General features: G+C 33.9%; 3 protein-coding genes across 4 annotated transcripts; all 3 read left to right on the forward strand.

Moving 5' to 3' along the window:
* The first annotated feature begins 5,351 nt into the window (after positions 1 to 5,351).
* LOC107913622 (uncharacterized) lies at positions 5,352 to 8,360 on the forward strand. Of its 2 annotated transcripts, none has more exons than XM_041099878.1 (2): positions 5,352 to 6,283; positions 7,756 to 8,360. In XM_041099878.1, the coding sequence occupies exons 1-2, from the start codon at positions 5,590 to 5,592 to the stop codon at positions 7,869 to 7,871; spliced, it is 810 nt and encodes a 269-aa protein (XP_040955812.1). In that variant the 5' UTR covers positions 5,352 to 5,589; the 3' UTR covers positions 7,872 to 8,360. The 2 variants fall into 2 exon arrangements, with proteins under 2 accessions (XP_040955812.1, XP_016697763.2); XM_016842274.2 differs by having other exon boundaries at positions 5,397 to 6,283; positions 7,759 to 8,360.
* Positions 8,361 to 15,580: 7,220 nt separating this feature from the next.
* Positions 15,581 to 16,512, forward strand: LOC107913641 (mitochondrial zinc maintenance protein 1, mitochondrial). The gene is made up of 2 exons (XM_016842293.2): positions 15,581 to 16,002; positions 16,199 to 16,512. Exons 1-2 carry the CDS (start codon positions 15,762 to 15,764, stop codon positions 16,288 to 16,290), a joined length of 333 nt encoding a protein of 110 aa, XP_016697782.1. The 5' UTR covers positions 15,581 to 15,761; the 3' UTR covers positions 16,291 to 16,512.
* Positions 16,513 to 21,453: 4,941 nt separating this feature from the next.
* Positions 21,454 to 24,718, forward strand: LOC107913632 (UDP-glucuronic acid decarboxylase 2). The gene is made up of 7 exons (XM_016842284.2): positions 21,454 to 22,446; positions 22,538 to 22,685; positions 22,863 to 22,942; positions 23,179 to 23,262; positions 23,340 to 23,414; positions 24,044 to 24,136; positions 24,280 to 24,718. The coding sequence occupies exons 1-7, from the start codon at positions 21,829 to 21,831 to the stop codon at positions 24,505 to 24,507; spliced, it is 1,326 nt and encodes a 441-aa protein (XP_016697773.2). The 5' UTR covers positions 21,454 to 21,828; the 3' UTR covers positions 24,508 to 24,718.
* The last annotated feature ends 2,545 nt before the right edge of the window (positions 24,719 to 27,263 follow it).

Below are 27,263 nucleotides of genomic sequence, written 5' to 3' on the forward strand. Positions count from 1 at the left end.
ATCATGTCTTTTTGAATCCCTAATTTAGCATTATTATCTTTCTTTCTTTGTTGATCCTTTCTCAGGAAAAAATACCTTAATTTCTTTTTATTTAAGAGGAGGGAGGGGGTGTTCAAGAACCCATGTAAAAAAGGAGACTTTAAGGTGTTGATGGTGAGCACCTAGGCTGCCTCCGCCTTAAGTTTGAGGTTCTGGGTAAAGAAGATTGTTTTATTGATTCTTTGGAGCTATATGTTGATTATTTTTTGGTTTTTGTGCTTAATGATTGTTTGGAGCTATAAGTTTCATTTGTCTATCAATATTTTACTTTTTATAGAGTGATAGTTGTTATACACCTGTAACAACATTTGAATGTTATAAAGAAATTATTGTTCTAAACCTATTTTTATTCACCTTATAGAAAATAAAATCATATTTAAATTAAAAATTTCAATTATATTTATATTTTATTAATAAATTAAATGAAACTATTTAAAAACCAATAAAAAATTTAAAAATTATTTAATGAAAATTTTAATGATAAGGTAGATTTCATCCTCGTGTTGACAATACAATGCTGACATTGATGAAGAATTACTATCCATGTCTTGAGCAAGAGAAAACTCAATAGCTTTCTATTGTGAGTTATTCAAGAGCTTAATAATTGAATTTTTAATTCACTTATTTAATTCTGATTTCTATTTAATAAAATATGATTAACAATTTTTATATGAAATTTAAACATTTTGTTGAAATAATATATTGATTAATATCATTTTTATTTAATAGAATATAATTAATAGGCTTGTTTATATGAAATAGCTATAATTTTATTTAAAATTTAAGACAATGAGTTGTTATAGAAAACTAATTTAATAAAGAATGTACTTCATAATTATGATTGTTTTTATTATGAGAAAATATAAAAATTGGTTCTACTAAAAACTTGGCACTTATAGCGAAATGTTGTTATAAAGAGTTGAAATATTTGGTAATCTATTGGTGGAGTTTTTTTCGGTACAATAATGAATAGAACCTAGATTATTTTAGGAGAATGAGAACATTCGACTAACAAGCCATGATTTGGGGTTCTTGATGGAGCTTTATTTATTTGTTTGTGATAACCCTAGTGAAGTTTAAAACTACACAAATAAAATTAGAATAATTACAATTGAATGTGAGATATGGTAAATAATTTTAAAAATAAATATATCAAAGAAATCATAGATATCATAATTTCTAATTGGCCACCCAACTTGTATACACTTTTATTTTGGTCACAAAAAGAAAATTGCAATTTCGTCACCTAATGTAACACCTAGTTTTGGCGGGTAGTCCGAAAGTAATCTGAGTGGTGTAGTTTTATCCGCCCAATTGTTATCTTTCGAGTATGGATTGGGTGCATAGCAAACGTTAGAATATTATGTAAATATTGAACTCTGAATGTGTTAAGTTGTAAAGAAAAAGAGATTGATGAGAGTATTGAGGATTTTTGTTAAATTGGGTTAGCGCCGAAGGTATTGTATGCCAACTTCATTGAGTTATTGTGCTAGTTACGTTATAAATGATTTGGTTAGAAACCAATAGAACAGATGAACCAAATATATATATATATATATTGGATATTCATTTTTGTTCTCTCTACAGTTGTAAACCATTTATAAAGACAGTTTCGAAAGTTTGTGACACGTGTCAAGTTCCAATGAGAACTTAGGTTATTTATATAGATATTCAAGCTAGAGAAAGGGGGAGTTTTTCTTCTTTCTTTTTCAAAAGTGCTGCTATTTGAACTTTAAGAAACCAACGGTATTTCTTTCTCCTTATGCTGGAGTTGTAGATCTAAATCTTTGTCAGTGATTACTCCATGTTAAGGTAAGTATTATGACTCTACATGTTAAAGTTATGAAAGAGTAAGTTTATTAGAGCTGTATGAACAATAAGATGAAGAAATAAGATTTTGTATGAGGGTTATATGTGTTTGAGATCATGATAAGTAATTTTAATGGTGTTCTTATGCTTTGTAAGCAACGAATGCTGTCATTTTCGTGTTAGATGTCTGGATTTGGAGCTTTGAACTGTAGTAGGTGAGAATTACGTAAGTTCTATATTGACTCTTACATAGAGGTGCTCATAGGCCGGGTCAGGCCGGGCCCATAAAAAATTTCAGCCCGTGTCCTAGGCCCGGGCCTGGCCCGGCCCGAAATATGGGCCTGAAATTTTGTTCAGGCCCGGCCCGGGGAAAATTCCTAAGCCCAGGCCCGGCCCGGCCCGTTTTTTAAATAAACATAAAAAAATTTAGAAAATTAAAAAAAGTATTTTAAAAATAAAAAAATTTTAAAATATTTTTAAAAATAAAATATATATTTTTATTATATTCGGGCCGGGCCGCGCCGGGCTCGGGCCAAAAAAGTGGTTCTTGAGGCCCGGCCCATTTTCTAAACGGGCCTCATTTTTTGCCCAAGCCCATATTTCGGGCCTATATTTTTACCCAAACCCTCCCATATTTCCGCCGGGCCGCCCGGCCTATGAGCACCTCTACTCTTACATGTGTACTATTCATATTGTGAGTCATCTGTAGAAAATTGATTGAACTATGGATCCGAAGTCATGAAGAGTATAGCATGTGATGATTGGTGTATGAGTGTTGAAATATTAAAGTATGATTGAGCATGTATATGTCTGAAATGTATGCTATGAGATGTGTGTTCTATTTGGGTGTATGTTAGTGAAGTAAAGGTTGAATTTAGATTGTGTCAATGCATGAAGAGCCTGTCAATAAAGTCTATGTTTGTTCACTGCGATGGTATCTAATGGAGTCCGTCAGGATTGAAAACACAAATTATGATATGAACTATGAAGGAAAAGTTCATGGTCCTAGCATCCTCTGAAAAGAATTAAAGAATGGTGATTACCCAATAGGGTTCTCTGCGTGTCCCAGGATAATGATGGGAAAACCTCACGTATTGTGACTTTAGGCAAATCCATGTCGTAAACACATTAGGAAAGAATAACCTTTGTGGAAAACTATGAAAGAATAGCTTTTGTGACAAACTATGAAATAATAGTCTTTGTGGCGAATTATGAAAGAATAGCCATTGTGGCAAATTATGAAGGAATAGCTTTTGGTGGTGTACTCTAAAGAAACGTCCTTCGTGGCGAACTCTAACAGAATTGCCCTCGTGGTGCACCACAATAAGGCTTTCGGTGGCATATCCTAAATAAATGCTCTTTATGGCAAATTTTGTATTAAGTTGATTGGCGTAATCAGTATGGCTCTTAAGAGTATTTAGTAAGGTATGATGATTGAAAATTATGAATTGAAGAGATATAGAGAAGTAAAAGGGTTGTATTGAAAGTGCGAACCGAATAAGGATTTAAGTTTGATTATTCAACGAAAGTATCTTTCATTTGTGTACGTGTTCATTCTCGAATTGTGAAGATATGATGGCTCAGAGATTGAAGAATGTAGTGATGTATTGAAAACATTGATGGGAACAGGAATGATTGCAGGGTAAGGTATGATATCTAATGTGTATAAGAATAGAATTTGAAGAAGTACCCGCCAGAGACAGAGTTAAAGGTTAAGAACGATAAAATCGTCATTATGATTCATTAGTTGCAATGTGCGAGTACCACTCAGGTAAATGATGTTTCTCTCACTAAGTTCTTATGAACTTAACTTGTGTGTATTGTATTTCAGGTGAGACAATGTGAGTCTACGCCAAGAAGGACGATTCCAGGAATACGCCAAATGAAATGGCGTATCGAGTTATTATGCATGCAGAGTGAGTTTCGATGGCGTGTCCAAAGTCTGAAATGTTTCTTCAAACTCCATATTTTGGGATAATTGTAATAGATGAGGATTTCAATTTAGATTTCTTGTAATTAAATTACCATGTACTGGAGTTGTATTTACCTATTGTATATACATATGTAAATTAGTTTGAGTCAGTGTGGATTTGAGTTGCAATTAATATTAAATTGTATAAGTAGATTAAGTTTTTGTCTGTACTCGTGTGGTCATACCCAAAACCCGGATCTGGCAAATTGTATCGGGTTGAGGGTGTGGGTGTTACACCCAACTTTTGAGGTGCTTTCATTTTAGTCATCGAAGTGTTAAATACTTAACGACGGTTGACTATACACATAAAATCATGTACACATCATCTTTAAACTTTCATTTTGGTCACCCAACTTTTAGGTCATTGAAAAAATTCTTTTACTTTAAGTCTTGATCCATGTAAAAAAAATGTGTTAAAGTGAAAAACAATAGAAACTAAAACAATGCATTAAAAATTTATCAAATTGCACTTGTTTATCCTATTGCTAAAAATTCTATTTTTTTTCCAATCTTGAAATTTTAATTTACAAAATTTCAAAATTAATTAACTAAATTGTTGAATTTTTTATCCATCGATAATATCAACTCATTTGTTACTATAATATTAAAAATAAATAAATTAATCAATTTAACCTATTACTACATTTTTTTTTCAAATTATCCTTAACTAAATCAACTCAAATAACTTATATTTAATAATTGTCTATGAACTTAAATTTATTTATTTTATATAATCTTGAATCTTTCATGTCATGTTAAAAGCAAAGAAAACATCATTACTATCAGTTAAATTCATTGCTTATTCTTCATCTGGGTAAAGAAATGATGAAAATAATTTTGGGTCTCATTTGGCTTGTAGACAAAGTTAATTAGTTTAAATAATTACAAGGACTTTTTCCTTTAGTTTTAGCTTAACATGAAAAATTCATGATCGTATTAATTAAAAGAAATTTGAGTTTTGTAGACAATTATTAAAGATGAGTTATTTGATTTTATTTTAATTTTGAAACATAAAATAAAAAATTAAATTTTAGGAAGTTAAATTAGTTAATTAATTTAGTTAATTTCAATATTACAGTAACAAATGGTTTGATATTATCAAGAGATAAAATTTTTTAACAAATTATTTATTTGATTTTGATGTTTTAAAATTTAAAAATCTAATATTGAAAAAAAATTAGAACTTTACACAAAGGGGTAAACAAGTACACTATGAGAAAAAATTTGTAATGCATTATTTTAGTTTCTACAGTTTTTCACTTTAATTATTAATATTTTTTTTACTTGATCAATACTTAAAAGGAGAATTTTTATTTTGGGTGACCAAAGTTAAAACGACCTAAACAATTAAGCGATCAAAATGAAAATTTAAACATGATGTGACATGTATTGTTAAAGATTTGACTAAAATAAAATCACCTTAAAAATAGGTGATGAACTGAGTAATTTACCCCACCATATGGTATGTATGTATGTATGCATTCATGTATGGTTATGAAAAATCAAGAATGACGCATGCTCTGGAAGGATCTAGCTTGACCCAATACAATAGTCCTCTGTCGCTTATTTAAACCACGAACAAAATTTGCTCTCAGCTCTTATTTCTACAGTTGATTTCAAGTCTTTTTAAAAATATCTTCCAAAACAAAACCATTTTTATTTTTTAAATTAAAAACAAGGTGCTGCAAACTGGATTAGCGAAACCTGGATCTCCAAACCTTTTGTTTAGTTTCAAATCCTGATCCTTCCGTTCAAGATTCTGCCATTCAATGTCGCACAAGGCTCTAGACACCCGCCATTCAGTAGACGCTTGCGCCTTCCAGCTCCATTCATGGAGACCTTTCCACCTCCAGCAAGCTCTAGACTCCTCCGATCCCCAACTTACTCCTCCTAAGCTTTCCTCCTCCAATGGCTTCCATCCCAAGCGTCCTTGCCTCTCCGATCGTACCACTTCTTTTTCTATTGATCTCTCCAAGCTAACCCTCCTCGACGATGATAACAACAACAACCCTATATCTGCCAATCCCAAGAGGAGTAGCTTCAGGCTGTTTGCCAGAAAACGCCGCCGCCGTGGGTCGAGGTCGGTTTCGGGTCGGAGCTCCGATCGAAGCGGGACTCGAAGGTGCTGTTCTGTGGGGGCTTCGGCAGCCTATGGTACGTGCTCGGATTTTCCGGTGGCGATCGGGACGGACTCGAGTGGGGAACTGTTTGGCAATGGTGGGGATTCGTATTGGGTCTCGGATGTGAGCGAGGCCCGTAATATCAGGAGGGAAAGAGGGGATGGTGGGAGTGGAGAGAAGGAGACTTTATGCGGGCAATTTGGGGTTTTTGATGCTCAAGGGAATGAATCTGGGTATGGGAGTGAGCCTGGGTATCGTGGGGATGGAGAGTTTGGATATGGGGATGAGGTTGATGAAGAAGAAGACGACAATCGGTTGTTGCTTTGGGGGGATCACTTTGGAGGTATTGCTAATGGTCTTGTTCTTTGACTTTTTGGGTCCTTATTTTATACTTTCTTTTATAAATTTCTGGAATTTTGCTTCTTTTTTTTGTTGAAAAATTTAACCTATATGAATTTATGATCTCTGGATTTAGGGTTTTTGTTGTTGGCATAATTGCAGCAATGTTGGTTTCATTTAATTCTTCTTGTTTGATTTATTTGTTAACTATGTCTGCTCAAGGCAGTGTGGTCAAAAGTCTTTGTGTTTACACTGCTATTTCTATTAAGCATGAAGGTTTGAGAATGTGTACATATAACAATAACGTCCACTGTAGCACTTGGCAAATCCTTCCTTGGATTCTAGGTTCAAATCCTAGCAGTGGAAAACATTTATTTCGTTTAATCGTTTTTGCCAACAATTCACTTGTCTAGTGGCAAAATAACTTGAAGTGGGTTCGGACCGTGTCCCTTTCCCCTTCCCTGTAATGTATATCGATTTAACCTATGTTAGTTGGACTTGGGTGACTGTCAGGTAGAGTATACTATATGCGTTATATGAGAATGCTTGGTCTTTTAGGCTTTTTCATATATTTAGAGGATCAATTCTTGTAACCTCTGTGGTATGCTTCTCAGGCACAAGTACTAAGTAAAAATGGAGAGTCTTGATAAAAGGATCTAACTTATCTGATTAGAAAGGGTAAGTTTACCATAGTTAGCTCTACTAGATTCTGCTGCTCTTTCTAAAGATAAAATCATTAAGTCATGGTTTCAATCCAATGAAGTGATACACTAAATGAGCTTGAGTAGTAAATTACATATGATTAGCATTTGGATCAGCTAAGTGCGGAAAACTGTAAATGAGTTTCCAGTGGGCAAGATTTACAGTTGGGATCATATAGGCTTCCATGCTCTTATGTTACATAAAATTTTCATGCAACTTGGAAGCGATGTATGGTAGCCTTTCTCTAAATGCAAATTGGAGTATCAGATCAGGTGGCCAACCACTTTTAGCGGTCTTAGGCAATTTGGAGGATCAGATGAGGAAATTAGTTTGACTTGAGTGGCAATTTATTTTGAGTGAAAAAAATTGCAGAAGCCATATTCTTGGTGGTAGTATTGATACAAAAGTAACTTTTCACATTAAGTGGCTGTTAGACTCATACTACCTCTCTTTAAATTCACATCTGTTGTCTTTCATTTCTAAGTTCTGCTTAATGAACTCTGTGAATCCCCATTTCATAATTCCCATTTCCCACTAAGCAATATAATCCTGTCACAAAAATCGAAAGTTTTTCCTTGTATTTTGGAGTTTTGTTGCATTTTTGGATCTACTTTTTGTTTCTTTATTTAATGAATAGCCTTCAGGTTCTTGAATTTACGTCTGTGAACTTGGCTGTGGTTTAGAAGAAACTAATGTTGTGCCTGCACAGCTTCCTTTGCTATACATTTTCTGTTTTCTTCTTGTTTCATGAATTGAATGCCTTTTCCTTTGCAGCAGATGCACATTCAAAAATGGAGATTGTTGGGGAGAACACATTCTCTGATCAGAAAGCTCACCATAGATGCCGTCGCAAAAAACATGATTATAGAATGGTTGATTCCCTGAGGTAAATTATTCATCTATTGAACACAACATGCTCCCTTTATACCAGCTTGGCCATATTTAATACTTCTCCTTCTGGATTGGTAATTGAGAGAGAGTTTAATGTTTCAATAACCTTACAAGTTACAACTTAGTGCAGTCAAAAGGTATTTCAATTTGGTATGCGGTGACATTTTTTAAGAGTCCGAGCAGAGATATGGTTTCATGCAATATATTCTATAAAGTAAGAATACATGGAAGATGAGATTTTGGTTATAGGTTGATTGTTGAAAATTTGTTGAAGGAAGCAAATGCAAATTGCGGTAGTGAGATTCATGTTTTGTTGTCAAGTCTCTCCCCGGGTTGAAAGGTTTCTTTTCTATTTTTTATTTTTTATTTGTCGAAAGAAGAATGAAATTGATGTACACTTAAGAGTGAAATGAAATGTTTGTATTTAAAGCACAGATTGTGGCGAAAAGTCGAAGTTAGATAGCTTAATTGCAATGATGCTTACGAGATCTTTTGTTGTAGTGCATTCAAAAGAATCATTACCCAAATGCTTCAATAGAAAGCAAGCATCACCCACCCGTATGGTACGGCAATATTTTGCAGTCTAATTCTAAAAATCAAACTTTTCCATATATCCCAATGCCCTTCTTGAGCCTAGTTTATGCTTAGAAGCTGAAATCTTCAGCTTCTCGTAAAAGTGCTTTTGGAACAATTTTAGATTTAGAGAAGTATTTAAATAGCAAAATTTTTTAATTTTTTAAGTTTAATTATAATATATAATTTTTGGTTTCTCCATCAGCCACATCAACATTTAATAGTGGAGATGATAGAATTTTAATAGGACTAAATTGTTCTTTGATTTAACGTAAAGGGGCTAATATGTCCAGTTTTTCATTAGAAACGGTAAAATGCAACCCAACTCTTAATGCATGGGCTTTCATGGTACTTTTATCTAATTCTACTCATCCTTTAATTTCAGGTCACTTTTAAAAAAGTTGAAAAAAAAATCAATTAATAACACTTGTGGATGTGATTTTTAACAAAAGTGTCAATTTATACTTATTTTCTAATGTGGAAAGGCTAATTTGTCCATTTTTTGAGTAGAAGGGTAAATTGTAATCTGCCTCCTAATACGAGGGCTTTCATGATCCTTTTACCTTTGAATTTAAATTTTAGGGTAAACTATATCATTAGTCACTAAATTATGGGTAAGTTTTCTTTTTGGTCACTTAATTAAAAAAAATTTACAATTTGGTTACTAAACTATTTAAAAGTTTTCATTTAACTCATTGGGCTATTAAAGTCGATGTTATGTGGCTTTCTCTATTCACACTACTTGCACCAATCGAATGTTCTCTTTCTCCTTCCCCTTCTGCAGTTCAATTTCTTTTCATGAAATAGCTTTGAATGTCACGAATTTGCAAATCAAAATTTAAACAGTTTTTTTTTCTTCGATCTTTGACATCGACCGTCAGATCGACTTGGATCTAAGGTATGTTCTTTTACTTCTTGATGAGTACTGATCCATCGTATCAATCATCAATTCATCACTTGGAATTCGCTAGCGAAACTTTAAAAAAACTTAAGAGCCTAGTGAATTAAATAAAAATTTTTGAATAGTTCAATGACAAAATTGTAACTTTTTTAATTAAATGACCAAAATAAAAAATTACCCATAATTTAGTGACTAAAGGTATAGTTTACCCTAAATTTAATTATGTAATAATGCATCGTCACCGCACAATGACATTCCATTCTAGTAAAAAAAAAAAAAAAGAAAAAGGCTCGCGAGTCGTATTTCATTCTTCAACCATTTCTCTTTACTTCTTCTTGCATTGAAGAGATTTTGCTGAATTCACAAAAATTGCATTAAAGTGGAAATTTAAAAGCTTCAAACTGCTAATGGGCTTCTCTCTCCATTTTGTATATCCAAATCAATTGAAGGTATTCAAAGAGCTATATGGTGTTGCTTTTCCAAGATTTTAATCTAGTTGTTGAACAAATTGCTTTTCCAAGAGCACACACACTTTAATCAATTCAATATATATATATATATAATCTCCAAATCACTAACAAATGATATGAAGGAAGGAACATATCATGTGACTAACACTACTTAAAACTGCAACATGTGAGCAATTACTTAATTCACTAAATTAATTTATATTATATATAATGTGGTTGGTTAAGTTGGTGTTGTGAGTTAATTTGATACTAACTTATTAATAGAATCAGTAAAAATTAATGCTATTTTTGTCTTTTACAATTTTTATATGAAATATTTATTTAAAACAACTAATCTAAAAATTAAATATCAAGACTGAACTTAATGAGAATTTATTTATATGTATTTTACCACTCCATCCCTGATTTAAGTGTGGGGTAATTTTTATGAACCTCAAACACCTTCCTGAAAAAACTCTTTGGATTTCAAAATATCCCCAAACGCTTTTCTAAAAACTTTTCGTTTTCTGACCAGTTAATCAATTTTTGGTTCTTTCACTTCGTCCTCCTTTCTTTCTTTCGTGGCACTTTCTCCTATTGTCCCCTTCCTTTTCCTTATCTCTTTCCCCTTTTCCCCCATTTTTTTCCTTTTAACTTTTTTTTTCGTTTACTACCATGGGTGAGGTTGTTGGTGCCATCTTCTCGCCAGCAGCAACCCTTATCCCTTCCTCCCCTCTCACCCCTACTTTTCACTCTCCCTTTTCTATTTCAAATATTCTTTTCTTTCCTCATTTTCTTTACTGTTCCTTTTCCTTGTTTTCCTCTCTTTCATCCTCCACCTCTTTACTACCACCACCATTTTTCTTCTCATCAACCACTTTTTTTTTTGACCTTTGGCTCTCCAATGAGGGAGATTTTCGCTCAAGCCGATGAGAACTTGTGTTTTCTAGAGTCCATTGTGACTAGGTCCCTCGAGTTGGAGTTGACTTATTTTTGTCTATGTTTGATTTGAATGATTTAACGCTTATGAAGTTTTGTAGGTTATTCAAGAAGGACAAGATCCTGGATGTTGGATCCAAGGCATTAGTTCGAGAGATCTATTCTAGTGGTTGACGATAATTGATGTTGCTTGTATTTGTGACAGTCGCATTCTTTCAAGTTTTATTTCCTAAGGTCAAGCATTTTTATCAATATGACTAAACTTTTTTTTTGTTTCCCAAAGTATTGATTTGCCGTAATTTGATATGTCAAATTAAGCTCTCCATTACACTTGATGAGCTTATTCTTAAGCAATTTGAATGTATTTTTCGTGCTTTTACTTAGTTTTAACCTTTTGTTTTAATAAGTGAATTAGTATGTTTTACGCTATTTTTGAGATTTTAATTGGCCAAATGCACCATAGGTGTAACAACCCAATTTTCAGTGGTGTCAGAAACAGTGATTCGAGATTACTAAATCCGACGAGTGAGTTTGAAAATTTTATTATTTAGTAATTATGAGTTAAATATGATTTTAGGAAGACTTTTGTAATAGTGATTTGGGTTTAGAAGGATTTATTAGGTAAAGTGGTTTCGAAAATGAGGTATCGAGACCTCGATTTTATAAACCGAGTCGTAAATATTTTTATAAATATTTATAGAGTGTCATTGAGTTAATATTAAAGTTTTATTAGAAAATTTTAACGTTTCAATAGTTAATTAATTAAAAAGGATTAAATTGAAAAAGATGCAAAATTCACTAAAATGATTAAATGGTTCAAGTGTTAAATGAGAGAGGACTTAAAAGGCAAATTAGCCCAAAGAAGATGGCTGAAACGGCACAAGGGTAGAAGAAATAAACAAAATTAGTGTGAACTAAGGGCAAAATGGTAATTTGGTTAAAATTAAAAATAAAATAAGTGACTAAATTGAATTCTAGACATTTCTTCTTCTAATTTTCAGTCCAAAAATGCCATTAAAGGTCCTCTAAGTTGGTTTTTCATATTTTTGCATCATATCAAGAGCTTGTAAATCAACGAGAAAAAAAGAAATTAGCCGAGTAGTCTCTGAACTACTACAAATTTTACAATCCAACCCAGGTAAGTTCATATGGTTAAACTTTCATGATTATTTGTTAATTTAGGAATGGTATAATGTATTTATTCATATTTTGTTGTTGAAATTAAGATTATTGTAAAAGTATGAAAATTGAATTGAATGTTTAAAATGAGTAGAACGCAAGATTGAGTACGATCATTCCGTGGCAAAGAATGAATTGACGGATAAGACCATGGTTGGACCATGACAGTGTTTAAATGTAAGACCATATCTAGGCTATGAAATTTTAATGAAAAGACCATAACTGGGTTATGGTAACTTGAACGTAAGACCATGGTTGGACCATGGTAGTATATATACATGTGTAAGACCATAGCTGGGCTATGACATTCTGATGATAAGACCATAACTGGGTTATGGCACTACAAATGTAAGACCATGGCAGGGCCATGGTAATGCATGTGTAAGACTATAGTTGGACTATGACACAAAAAGAACGATGTACTCATATCCGTAAGCCGTTATTCGATCCAGTAAGAAATGGTAAAAGACTTATGTGATTGAATTGAAAATTTTATAGATTATTATTGATATTGATCTGAAGGAAGTGTGTTTATTGATTATATTGTGTTTGACAGGGAAAAATGTATAATTTATTTACAATTTAATTTATTATAATAAGTTCGGTAAGATCAATGTTTAACCTATTAAACTTACTAAGCTTCATTAAGATTACTCGTGTTGTTTAATGTTTTGGTAGATTAACGTGTAATCGGGAGATCGGATCAACACATCAAGCTACACTATCCAGTTTAATCCGGTAGTTTTTGCAATGTAAATTTTGGTTTATATGGCATGTATAGGGTTGGTTTGACAATGAAATAGTATGAATTGTGTTTGTGAATCTTAAATGTTTGTATGTGTGAAATTAGTAGTATATTTGATAAATCAATGAAATGAGTTAAATAGGTAAGTATAAGTAATTGAAATATTTGTGATGTTATGTCATGTTGAGAACATGTTTTAGTTGTATTGATTGCTTGGTTGGGATATATTGGTGTATGTGAATGTTGAGTGCAGGTTAATGTCAAAATGGGTGAGAAAAGTGGCCTTAAAATGACCTATTTTCGTCCACACAGGCGTGTGTCTCAGCCGTGTGTCCTCTGGACCTTAAAATTTCAAAACAAAATGCCCAGATTTTTACATACGGCCTAACACACGGGCATGCGGCTTGGCCGTGTGACCCCTGCACCTTGCACATGGCCTAGCACACAGACGTGTGGTTGGCCGTGTGACCCAAGTCAGAGATTTACACGGGTATGGACACTGGCATGTCACACGGCCGACTACACGGGCGTGTGTCCCCTGCTCCTAAGATATCCAGTTTAATCTCGATTCACTTTGAAGGTGTATATTGAGCCTCGAGGGCCCATTTAAGAGACAATATGAGTGTTATATATCTGGTTCTTGATATGAATAATAAAAGTTGTGAAATATCAGTAATTACTCCGTAAAGTCTGGTAATGCTCTGTAACCCTATTTCGGCGACGGATAAGGGTTAGGGGTGTTACAATAGGGAACCTAACAGTTGATTGAGTGTTGTAGGGTGTCAATGGTGGCCCGAACGTGAACGAAAATATCACCAAGAAAGGGGATATCACAATATTGAAGCATGAAAGTTGTGATACCTTTGACAATGTTGAAAAGAAGGAATATTGAGCCACCAATAGTAGTATCACGATACCCAAAACTTCCAAAGGACCCTCATTTCAAGATTGTTGAGGATATCGCGATATCACTGTTGAAAAGAGACAAAAAATAACTGTAGGTGTAGTCTTTATCCAACATGTCCCTTAACCAAAATTAGGCAAATCATGGCCAATTGGGTCACAAAAATTGGGTTATAATCAAATTAAAAAGTCACTTTTGGCTTAGTTTAGGTTTAGGGTTTTCTTTTTCATTTTTTATGTTTTAGTTTACTTTTCTAATTTTAGAGTAGTTTAGTAGTTAGCTAAGTTTATTATATCTTATTATTAATTGCTTTCTAATACCTTGACTTTCATTATATTTACACTTTAATCCTTTTGCTTAATATCATTCAGCTTTGTTTTCTTTTACTTTATAAAAATCATATCTTTGGTATTTTTATTCATCAATCTTGTTACCATTATTGTGTTTTTCAAGCTTTTGCAATAAAGCTCGAGTTTTTATGCATTTTCTTTAAGTTTAAATCAATAACTTCTTTGCTTAAATTTTTGTTGTTTGTGCATTTAGGGATGAGTATTAGTAGTTAAAGCTTAGGTGGTTGATGGAACTGTTGCCTAGTTAGTTCTTGGTAAAGAGACTAAATCGTAAAAATTGAACTAAATCGAATAGACTTCAAAACTTAGGACTAACGACTCTAAGGGAAAATTTAGGTAAGTGAAGCCGAGAGGAGATCTTATAGGGCACTAATTCGATAGTCCCGAGTTAGTTGGTGAGGTCTAGAGATAAACCGAACTAATTTGTCTAAGTTGGTAAAGTGGAAACCAAGAGGTAAACTTGCACAAATTTAGGAGTTTAAGTGGTTTAGATCTCGAGTCCAAAAGTTAATTAGCAACACAGAAGTTAACCAACCGCTGTCTGTTATTAATTTGTTAATTAGCAACACAGAAGTTAACCAACCACTGTCTGTTATTAATTTGTTAATTTCATAAGTTTACTTATTTTACAATTTGGTCCTTTTTAGTGATTAGTTAGCAAACTAGTGTAATTAATCTCTTGTATAACCTACTGTAATATAATGCTTAGTGAGGAGTTAGCTAGACTCCTTTAATCGGATGTTAATTAATTAGGGATCATTTAATCACTGACTCATTTGGGTTCGATCCTTAGAAAACTCTAATGTTTTATTGAACATTATAAATATTACAACTCGACACTGTCCGCTTGCAGTTAAAATCAAACTTTTAAATTATTTTATAAAATTGTTTGTCACTCGTGCACGCGATCAGGTATCCACTGGGGTAGTTCAGTGACTTATCCTTTACGTTCTGTAGGCCCATTAAGGGGGTAGACACTGGTCACGAGTTTTAAAGCCGCTCCATACCTAGGGTGAGTATCGAACTGTCAACTATTGGTTAAGGTAAGAGAGACGCATTGAATCTCACCTAACTCCCGTGGTTGATATGACTTAACTTTTAGTTAAGCGTTGACATCATTTCCTTTGATATATATATTGACTTAATTTCCAATGTATAGCAGCTTTTAGGGCTTCTTCCATTTTATTGTAATATTTTAGGAACAAATCTCAAAATTATACATAAATTTTTATTAAATGTGCAATTGTATACATGAATTTTAATTTGGTGCTATTGTATACATGAAACTCTAATTGTGGTTCAAATGCATACTTCAAACTTTAATTTTGATTTAATCATACACATTTAAAGAAATAAATACATCAATTTATTTTTATATTGGATAAATATAATTATTCATGTATGCAATATATAAACATAAAATGATGTTATATCAATAATTGTGTTAATAATTTACAATAATTGGATCAAATCATAATTTTATGTATAAAATTACAAAAAATTGAAGTTCATATATACAATTGCACATTAAATCATAGTTCATGTATAGTGTTGGGATTTATCCCTAACATTTTATATATAAATAGAATTATTTTTTGAAAAAAATTGTTCAATAATTTTTTTTATAAATATATATTTAATATTATTTTTAAAAAAGAAAAACTTGTTAAAGAAAAAAGGTAAATTAACTCTCTTTTTTAATAGCGTGCAAAATCTTAAATAATTATAGTTGAAGAAACGACAGCGTCTCGAAGTTAGTAGCAGCAAATTCTGGCAAGCAAGCAGCAGCGCAGAATTAGAAGGCAGACTCCGAGTGAGTGAGAGAGAGAGAGAGAGAGAGAAGTGAAAGATGGTAAGAGGAGAAGCACTAAGCGCGTATAGGGCTCTTCTAAGAGCCACCCGCAAATCATTTGCCGGCGACACCTTGATGTTGAACGCCTCTGCCGTTGAGGTGCGTCAGAAATTCGAAGCCAATCGTCATGTCACCTCGGAGCCTGAGATCCAGAAATTCCTCGAGGAAGCACGTGAGGCCTCCCATTTCATTTCCACCATGATCGTTCAAGCCAAGCTCAACGAACGCGGCGGCTACGGTAACTTATCTTTTTGTTCATGTTTTCCATTCAATTTTACATGCACGTCTTGTGTGAATGCCTCATATTCTATGATCACCACCTGTTCGATGCATTGTCTGTTTGACCTCTTGTAAGAATACTTTTTCTCTCTCTTCAACTACTTAACTGCTTAGTTAAGGTTCGTCATGTTAAGCGCTGTTGCTGATTGCTGCAGAGGTGAAGCCAAGTAAGGAGCATGCAGGAGCTACATTGGAGATTCCTTCCGAAGAGATCATCAGAAAATCTGCATCACAGTCTAAACAATGAACTTGGGCTTTTATCAGATGCACTACTGCTCTATTTGTTTGCTATTTTTGCTGTCTGCTAGTGGAAACATTTGACCCTTGAGCTTACTTCTGTTGCAAAACTTGGTAGAGATCTATCCAAAGCAAAAACCATTTTAATGGGTTGCTCTAAAATTTTATTCAATGTGAAACAATTATGTGGCAAATTTTGCCTTGGTTTATGAGAGGTTCGTCTTATTAATAAGTTTCAGTATTGTACCATGATTCTGACACAGCATTGACTAAGTGATAGAGAAGAAGAAAAATAGACTCTCCTCTACTATAATTTTTACTTAATAAAGTCCCTATTATGTAAAACAAGCCTTCTAGCAGTGTGATTTGTGCATTTTACAATGTATCAATGCCTTGAGTTCAAGATATATTAAACTAGAGGTATCACAATCTATGGATACTTAGTTATAAAGCCGGCTACATCTTGAAAGTTATTAAGATTAGGTACTTGATGGTTATGCACAAATTTCTGATTCTATGGAAGACACCAAACAGCTGTAGTCTGATTGAATGATGTCGAAAACGGATAAGCTTTGTGCCTTTACTGTAATTATCTAGCAGCGTTCTCTGTCAAGAAGAAGTTTAACCTGAAGCATTCATATTAAGACAATGTTAAAGAGGGAAAAGAAAACAAGTGAAGTGAAATCAGTTTATATTCTACAGTTCGACTGTCTAAGCACTCACTGTGTTGGTAGTTCATTTTGTATTATGATCATTCATGGGATATAATATGGTTTTTTTCTCTTCTCAAAGACATTTTAGAGCTGTTGACACATTTGGGTTTATGGTAGAGTTTCTACCAGTCACTTGGTTATGGTCAGATTATTTCTGCAACAGCTCAAAGTTGCAATGTCTGTCACCAATGATGAAAATGAAGGCCTTGTATGACACTACCAACTTCAAAAGTTCAGGAAAAGCTTTGGTCTAATGCTGCAGTGCACCTGCAATTTATCAAAACTGGAGGGGCTAAAGAATGAGGTTGATGTTATAGTAGCCCTAATCACTTCATTCATGTGTATTGCATCATTGATTTGACAGAATCATGTGGACTTGAACCAAATAGGATTTGATGATGATGCCCCTCTCCTTTCATGCAAAACACCATTGCTGCTGAAACAGTCATTAATCAACCCACCATGTATTTTCAGTAGTGATTGCCAAAATGATGTCTTTAGCATTATACAACTGACTGATAAGTACTTGATGAACCTGTGAAATTAATTTCATTTAGTGATTTGAACTATGGTCCACTGTTTGTGACTTGTTCACAAGGAAACAGACAATTTTCTGAAATCTGAAAGGGATTTGATTTGAAGGCGAAAGCAAGGAGCTCCAACGCCAATGGTCTTGCTGCATGTGCATAATTAGATCTTCTGCAAGAAGGCAACCTACCAGATCTTCTAATCACATGTTTTAGCTTTAATATGTTCTTCACTCTAACCTATTTCAGCACCCATTATGCAGATAGCCCAGGTCAGCCGGAAAAAGAGTTCATGATCAAAAAGGCTCTTTTAGCCTTTTCTTAATATATATTGGCTTAATAACTTTTTTTGACCCTTTTACTGTAAATAAATTCTCAGTTTGGTAACTTAAGATTTTTTTTTATTCACCTTTGACTCCCGTACTGTCATCGCATTACCCCATTTTACATTTTGGTTAAAAAAATCCCATCAACCAATGAAACAATGCCACATGTTAAAAAAAAAGTAAGTCCAAAAATAGTTAAGTTCAAAAAACATTATAAAGTAAAACATATAAACAAAATCTTAAAAATTTAATATTTTCTAAAAACATAAAATTCCAATGAAAAAAACTAAAAAAATTTGGGCTTTTTAAAAATTGAGGGAACTATATGCGAAATGATAGTACAGGGACCAAAATGATAAAAACTTAATCTTGAGATAACAAAATGAGAAACTGTAAAATATAAGGACCAAAATAGCTATTAAGCCTAGTTGAGAAGGCAAAGCATGAAGTAGTGTAACCAGGTAGCGTCCCCTTTGGATCAACTCACTAACGCTGCTAATACAAGTGGAAGCAAGCTATTCAACATTTCAAATTTGTTTCCCACTAATGATGTGTGAACTACGTTTTGATTTGCTATCAAGTTTTTGCATTTCACTTCAAATTTCAATTTCCGCCTACTTCACCTTTTCCTTTGCTCCCAACATATATGAGCAAGGCAACCTTTGAACTACAGGGGATCATGGGCCGGGCGGCCCGGCCCGGCCCGACGGCCCGTTCAAAATATGGGAGGGTTTGGGTAAAAATATAGGCTCGAAATATGGGCTTGGGAAAAAAAGAGGCCCGTTTAGAAAATGGGCCGGGCCTCGGGCACCATTTTTTGGCCCGGGCCCTACCCGGCCCAGCCCGGCCCAGCCCGATATAATAAATATATTTATTTTTAAAAATTTTAAAATATTTTTTACATACTTTTTTTAATTTTTTTTAATTTTAAATATTTTTAAAATACTTTTTTTAAATTTTTTAATTTTAAAATATTTTTAAAATATTTTTTTTAATTTTAAAATATTTTAAAATACTTTTTTTAATTTTAAAATATTTTTAAAATACTTTTTTTTAATTTTTAAAAATTTTTAAAATAAAAATGGGCCGGGCCCGGGCTTATGATTTTTTTCTCGGGCCGGGCATGGGCAAAATCTTAGGCCCATATTTCGGGCCGAGCCGAGCCCGGGCCTAGGACCCGGACCAAAAATTTTTCATGGGCCCGGCCCGAACCCGGCCCGGCCCATGAGCACCTCTACTTAGAACTAAAACTTGATTAATTAATCTTCAACCTAAGCAACACAAAACGTAAAAATATGTCCTTTTCTTTTTTTAATTCATCAACTGGAATTTTTCTAACACCATGGCTGGTTTGGGGAATATTGCGTAAATTAAATTATAAATAATGTATTTAAAATATAGACGTGTTTAAAAATATCATATAATAAATAATGAAACATAAGGTTAGAAATAATAATAATGGATATGCAATATGTACGTAATTAAAACATAAAATCAGTGTAAATTGTTATACCAACTCGATCAATGACATTATCAATATATATACAAACAATGTAGGTGAAACAATTCATGTAATAAAATTAAAATGTAAAAAGAGTATCAAGATATACTTTTGGGTGAGGTGGTAAAAAGGATTTTATAGATGCTGGTGACATAAGTTTAAATCTTAACATTTATAATTTATTTTGGGTAAACTACAAAAATAGTCACTTTTGTTTGCCTTAGATTATATTTTTAGTCACTTATGTTTGAAATATTACGTTTTAGTCACTTATATTATCTTTTTGTTACAAAGTGGTCACTCTGCCGTTAAGCTCCATTATCTCCCTAACGACAATCCTACGTGGCAGTCCAAATGGGTTTTAGCTTCCGTTTATGATGCTCGTGTCTAACACCATTCTCTCAAATGGTGTCATACTCTATGATATGGTGCAAGAAAACCTTTTGTATTTGCATAATTAGGATCGACCTTACAATATTTGGGTTTATAGTCCAAATTGTCTATAGTTTTAATTATAAAAAGTTATATAAACTTAATTTGGAAAAAAGACTTATGCTAGGTTACATCCTTTTTTATAATACTCAAATTTAAATAAAAATAATATAAAATTCATAATGGATAACCTTTATAAAAAATATTTTATAAATTATCCAATAACTTTTATAACACTTCTTATAAATAATATAATTGTTTGTCATAACTTTAAAATGTTTTTTTATAAACAAGTTATAATAATAAAAAATATATATACATTTATGAATAAGTATATTATTTTTATAATATATAACATGGACACATAAATAAGTCATATTCACACTTCTTGACCATAAGTTTTTATAAATAAATATAATATAACACATGTAAATTATTTTTTATGATAACTTTTTTAGCCATAAGTTTAAAAAATTCTAGGATTTAAATAATATAATATTTTGTTATAACTTTATAAAATACATAATTTATTTAGGATGTATGATATAATATATATATTTATTACAATCATCCTAAACACTAATATATGTTCATGTTTATAATATAATTTTTGTAACTTGTAAATAAATAAATTTTCAAATTTGGATTTGCTTGTAATTACTTCAATTCTCATCTCCCCTTAAAAATTGAAAATTGTAATTGGGATGCTCCAATTACACCCAATTTGGCAGGATGGTTATCCAATTATGAGCAATTACACTCAAATTAAATTATTAGGTGACTTTCTAAATACCACCTTAAACTAAGTTAAAGATGTATAATTATGTAGGAGTTGGAGTATAGTTGATATAGTTGAGGCGGTTTTTGGGATGGAACGTGAAAGGTTACGTTTTGATTTATGGGAAGTATTTAGGTATAAAATTTGATTTATTTTAGGTTGCTTCTATTACTTTACTTGGAGTGAACATAGAAAAAGAAAGGAAAGTCAACGTCGCTTAAGATGCGGGCGCCAACGACCTTGGCAGCAGCCACCCAACTCTAATTAAGGATGACTTCCCATTGATCTAAAACGTGCAAATCCCTTGTCGTTTACAAGAAATCAAAACATCCTTTCTCGACGTAATCATTTGGCATAACCACCTAGTCCTACACACAATGTTGGTTTGGTTTGCAAGAAAAATGGAGATCCTCTCTGGTCTCTTCACCAAATTTTACCCCTCCATCGCATGCATCTTACATGCTTCCTAACTAATAATTGTATTTTTTAACTAAATTTAATCTTTAACCTTTTAAATAGAGTTTTATTGACCATTAACCTTTCAAAAACAATTAAATTATAGTTTTTCTTTTAATAAAAATGTTAATTAAAATTTTAAAATTTTAAACATTATAGCCTGCATGACAATTCACGTGTACTTTATACTTTTTTTTAATTTTTTTTATATTTTTAATATTTTATAACTTTTAAATTATTTTTATACATGGTATATATAAGTTAAATAATGTCATGTCAACACGAATTACACGTTGCCATGACAACATCATTAATAATTTATGTTTTAGTTAGCATTTTCGTTAGAAAAATAATAATAAAATTTAATTAAAAAACAATCAAATTAGCAAAAATTATAAATGGCGGAACTTTAGTGAAGAATATTTGGTTGAATGTGGAGAAAAACAAAAATATTTTAAACATACCGAAATTTGGGTAGATTTTGTAATAAGCCCAGAAATGACGGACCGTTTTGGTAATAAAAGTTCCTTTAAAATTTATCCACATTACGGTACCTTCTAATTTTCAAACTAAAATAACTTTGAAAAAGTAACGCCATTTCCGTAATATCATACCTTTCCTAAACCCTTATTTATATTTATTCTCCTCCTTTATTCTTCAGGCCAGAATTGAGAATTCCCCTGTTTTCATTTTCTTGTTTAACACCACCACCTCCATTCCAACTCAGCTTCTACTCGCCGGCGACTCACTTCAACAAATTCTTTTGAATTGATTCTTACGAATCGAGTTTGATTTTCTTCGAAGTTGAAAATACGATGGGGTCGGAGCTGATTTATAGAGGCTCTGAGACCCAGCCTTCTTCAGATTCATATTCGCCCAAACCCGTAAAACCATGGGCCTCCGTCACCCGCACCATCCATTACCTCCTCCGTGAACAACGCCTCCTCTTCGTCTTCGTCGGCATTGCGATCGCCACCCTGATTTTCACCGTCTTCCCAACTTCACCCGCTCCGTACGTCGCTCCTCACAGCCGCTTCACCACCCTGATCCCCGATTCCATCACCTACTTCCCCATCGAGACCCAACAGAAGTTCTCCTCCGCGCACCGCCTCGGGTTCGGGTCGGCCAACCCGACAAGCAAGATCCCGTTGGGGCTGAAGCGGAAAGGTTTAAGAATCGTGGTAACGGGCGGAGCCGGGTTCGTGGGATCCCACCTCGTGGACCGTCTGATTGCCAGAGGAGACAGCGTGATCGTCGTTGATAATTTCTTTACCGGAAGGAAACAGAACGTGATGCACCACTTCGGCAACCCCAACTTCGAGCTTATCCGACACGACGTCGTTGAACCGTTGCTGTTGGAAGTTGACCAAATCTATCATCTCGCTTGCCCAGCTTCCCCAGTTCATTACAAATTCAATCCCGTGAAAACTATCATATCCTTTATATTGCTTCAAAATCTTATTACTGGTTTACTGCAAGCATGTTAATTGTTTTGTTTCTTTAACCAAACCATGTGTTTCGCACAAGACAAATGTGGTGGGAACATTGAACATGTTAGGCCTGGCAAAAAGAGTAGGTGCTAGGTTCTTGTTGACCAGTACAAGCGAAGTCTATGGAGATCCACTGCAACATCCTCAGAAAGAAACTTATTGGGGCAACGTCAATCCCATCGGTTAGCGTTCAAAACTTATGTCTTTCACATCAAATAGTAGGCATGTTGGGGACATTTATGTAAAGTGAGATTTAATGTTAAAGTTCAGATCTAGGTGGTGTAGTTAGACGCGTGTCTCTGATAGAACCTTTCCGAGCTTACAATTTTTCAAAAGTTTGTAATGAATGTATGGGACAGGTGTCCGAAGCTGTTACGATGAGGGAAAGCGTACTGCTGAAACGTTGACCATGGACTATCACCGCGGAGCCGGCGTCGAGGTTACCTTACCTAACCTTTTATCTTAATCACCGGATTTACGGTAAATTTATCTACTATTAATATAAAAATAATGATGATGATATTAGATAATATAATGATATTGTAACATAAGATAAAGAGTAAACTAAACATACCGCAGCATCCAATCGGCCCTTTCAAACTCACCCACCCTAACATAGCAACAAAATTTTAAACTTCTAATCATCGGTAAATTTTATAAAATCTACGGTTTCAGGTTAGGATTGCCAGAATTTTCAATACTTATGGACCACGTATGTGCATAGACGATGGCCGTGTTGTTAGCAATTTCGTAGCTCAGGTACTTGGGTTTGTTTTTTTTTTTTTAAATTTATTTTCGAGAGACATTATTGAGGTGTTAATGGGGATGGAATGCAGGCCTTAAGGAAGGAGCCATTGACTGTGTATGGTGATGGTAAGCAGACAAGGAGTTTTCAATATGTTTCTGATCTGGTAAATCTTTTTTATTATTGTTTTTCTCACTGCTTTTTATGATTATTTTATTAATATTTTTTTAATTTTAAATTTCTCTTTATTGATCGTTGCAAATATTGGTGCCACGTTACCACTTTTACCTTTTTTTTTTCCCTATTACTACGTTTCTTTTTTTAACCTATGTTTCTTAGTGGCCTAAGCCTGCAATTTCTAGCGGAAAACTAGTAAGCTAAGACAGTCCCACGTGAATTTAAAAAAATATGATATTTCAGGATAAAAAACTGTTGTGCCTCCTGCAATAAGATTGAGAACACATACAGTTTACAGACAGATCATCTCTGGTCCTGAATTTTTGCTTTGCTGAGTGTAGAAATTAACTGACTAGACATAACACCATGTGAGTAGCACCAAATGAAAGTCCCACATGGATACTTTCCTCCTAGAGCCTGATTTTTGAGTAGTGAAAATAAAATGCAATATAACTTTTAATATAAGGATTTCTATAATACTTCTTTTTCAATAATTTGATATCATGGCATGCATTTCATAACAAATATATTTCTTCTTCAATATTTTGGTATCATGGCATGCATTTCATAACAAATATATTTGGCATTTGCTAAACTGTATTTTCATTATCTAAAAAGGTGGAGGGTCTGATGCGGTTGATGGAAGGGGAACATATTGGACCTTTTAATCTTGGAAATCCAGGAGAATTTACCATGCTTGAGCTTGCCGAGGTAAGCATATATTACCCGTTAATCTTGCTTATGAACTGAACAGTAATATTGACATTATTTCCTATGAGGAACTTATAAAGCTAATAAGAAATGTGTTAGGTAATGATGATGACAGTAGTATGGTTTTACCATGGATTTTGCAGGTGGTTCAAGAAACGATTGACCCGAATGCAAAGATAGAGTTCAGACCCAACACAGAAGATGATCCACACAAGAGGAAGCCTGATATCTCAAGAGCCAAAGAGCTACTTGGTTGGGAACCCATGGTGTCGCTTCGAAAGGGTCTCCCTCTAATGGTTTCGGACTTCCGGCAACGTATATTTGGTGACCATAAGGAGGGCAGCAACACCAACAATGCATCATCATCTTAAGGTCTCATATTTACACCCTTAGAAAGACCAATCAATGATGCCGACAGCAGCAGCAGCAACAAATGAAGTCCGTTTAGAGTAGATTTTGTAGGTTACCATTTTGACATGAGATTTACGTCTTTGTAGTTTTATATCTTATGTTCCTACCCCGCTTAAGCTTAATTGACAATGGGCTTTGCGAATCTATATTCATCATTCTTTTGTTTGGTTATGAGTTGAAACGTATCTTCGCGCATGCGATTTCCAGGGTTATAAATTTCTGAATACTTCCATCATACAGGGCCAAGAAAGCTGTAGGAATGAAGCTTGATCGGTCTTTAGTCGAAAAATTAGAACAAAGGAAGAAAAGGATCAAGAAAGGTAACAAACCCTGACCTGAGATAACAGTACACGTTATGCATTTGATTGCAATAGTCGTGATGCGGTTCCTCTGTTGTGTTGTGCCAATATTGCGGCGTGGTGACTTCCAAAACTGTTACGACGCATTACGGCCGCAATTTAGTACTACCGCCCATCATATAAAGAACTTGCTAAAGAAAAAAGAAGAAAGAGTAACAGAGATAGAGTATCCATTTATATGCTAGTTATTCAAATAAAAAAAAATTTTCTTGTAGCATATCGTGGGGTACAATACTATTTGAGAGAGTGGAGTTAGATGCAAGCATTAGAGACAATTGGTCATGTAACACCCTTAAACTCGACCTGATCATCAAATCTGAATGACAGTGTGTCACATTCGTTACCGGAGCAACTGCAATCAACTCATAATTTAATTATACAATTTATATGATAATTATCCAATAATAAACATTCCTTAATCATACTAAAGAAAATCTATATTTGTTTTATAAAAACATTTAATAATATACAATAAATCCAATATATATTTTTCTACTAGAATATAAGGTATAACATTTATTAAAACATCATCCAGCTACCACAAAACTTAACCTATTAGGTACATGCCAACCATAAGTAACACTTGAAACAAGCAAACATTGTTGAGACAGGGACTACAGATTGGATGTTGAGGTCGATGCACAGAAATCTTGCATTAAATCTAACCTACGATGGGAAAAGTAGTCCATATGCTGAGTAAAACATTCAATGGTATTTCTATAAATTTTTTTAAAAAAAATATTAATAGCATTAATAGTTCTAATCTAGGTAAATATGTATATCTTTATACACATATCTACCATTTACTTATAACTTGAAGTCACCAAGCTTAACATTCTCGATATAAACATGTTAGGTAAACAAAACTTGTGGCACCCCTCGCCCGATCCAGTCGTTGGACCCGAGCTATAGGATACTTCAACGGTTTAGCTTGCATTTAGATACTTTACCAAGAGCTCGCATCTACATATAATACCAAGTCAGTTAACATTTAACAACTTTAATGAATTATTTTGCACACGCTTGACAAAGCCAGTTCACATTTATGTCATGCGTTGCGCATGGGAGCCTGCAACCATGACACAATTGTGCGATCCATCATGTTCAAGGGAGGTCACTTAGCCCAACTGGTCTGGTCCGTTGCTTGAAGAGATTGAAGGCCCATCTACAAAACATGACAAATATGGAACGTAATATTCGAATATATGTAATCTTAGAGATTTGATTTTTAGATAGCTTTTAATCCTAGCCATTGATGTACTTTAATTTGCATCGTTGATTTTGGGGAGACTCAACTATAAATAGAGGCCTCTTGCCCTTATTGTAATTCATTCATTGAGTAATAGAATTCTTGAGAGCATTCGCTCAAACATTCTCTTTTGTGTTCTTGTTTTTCTGTGACTTTGTTCACCTTTCGAGTTCTTTCAACTTTTATGTTGCTTCTGCTTTATTTTTTGTTGGTGCCTTGGAGGGATTTTGTTTGAATCCTCAATTTTTGGGAGCTAGGATGACTTACGCGTGTTTGAATTGAATAAATTGCCTAAGGCCGCACGAATTGTGAGACTAAAGTTCTAGCTCCATGACAGTTGGTATCCGAGCTAAAGTTTCGAAGGCATCGTTGAAAGAGGTCAAAAGAAGTTGTTGATTAGAGTGAACTAGTGGAGACTCGTGGGAGGGCCAGAAAAGCTAGTCGTTCGAGGGATATACTGCTGGCTTTAAAAGGACATGCAGCCACTCTCGAGAAGTTTAGGGGGGACGTGAAAGAGAGACTCGATGAAGTTAATAGGGACTCACCGATAGGTTGCAATCAATGAAGGAACAACTTAGGGATTATGTGTAGAAGCCTCTCAATTTCGTTAGAAATTACGCCTTCGAGGCTATGATGACGGTCTTGAAAGAGGAGATTGTGGAGCTCAAGGGTGAACTCATAATCTACAAGGCTGATTTGGGCAATGGAGGGTTTGTTGGGACACCCAAGTCCAATGTGGATGCTCCCAACCCAAAGAATTCAAGGGTACAAGGTACGCAAAAGATTTAGATAATTTCCTGTGGGGAATGGAACAATACTTTTGTGCCAAAGGTATCATGGATGATGCTACTAAGGTAAATACAACTACTGTTTATTTTATTAATGTTGCTTTATTGTGGTGGCATCGTAAGTCCACAGATGTGAGACGTGGTGGGATTGAAATTGGAACTTGGGAGGAGTTCCAAAGGGATTTCAAAACATAGTTTTACCCAGAGTATACTGAGGATGAGGCTCAGGAAAAGTTACATTGGCTTACACAACAAGGCACTGTTAGGGAGTATGTGTGAGAGTTCAGTGAACTCATGCTTCAGATCTCGGATATGGGCGA

Source organism: Gossypium hirsutum, chromosome D08 (genome assembly GCF_007990345.1).
Source record: "Gossypium hirsutum isolate 1008001.06 chromosome D08, Gossypium_hirsutum_v2.1, whole genome shotgun sequence".
Classification (NCBI taxonomy): domain Eukaryota; kingdom Viridiplantae; phylum Streptophyta; class Magnoliopsida; order Malvales; family Malvaceae; genus Gossypium; species Gossypium hirsutum.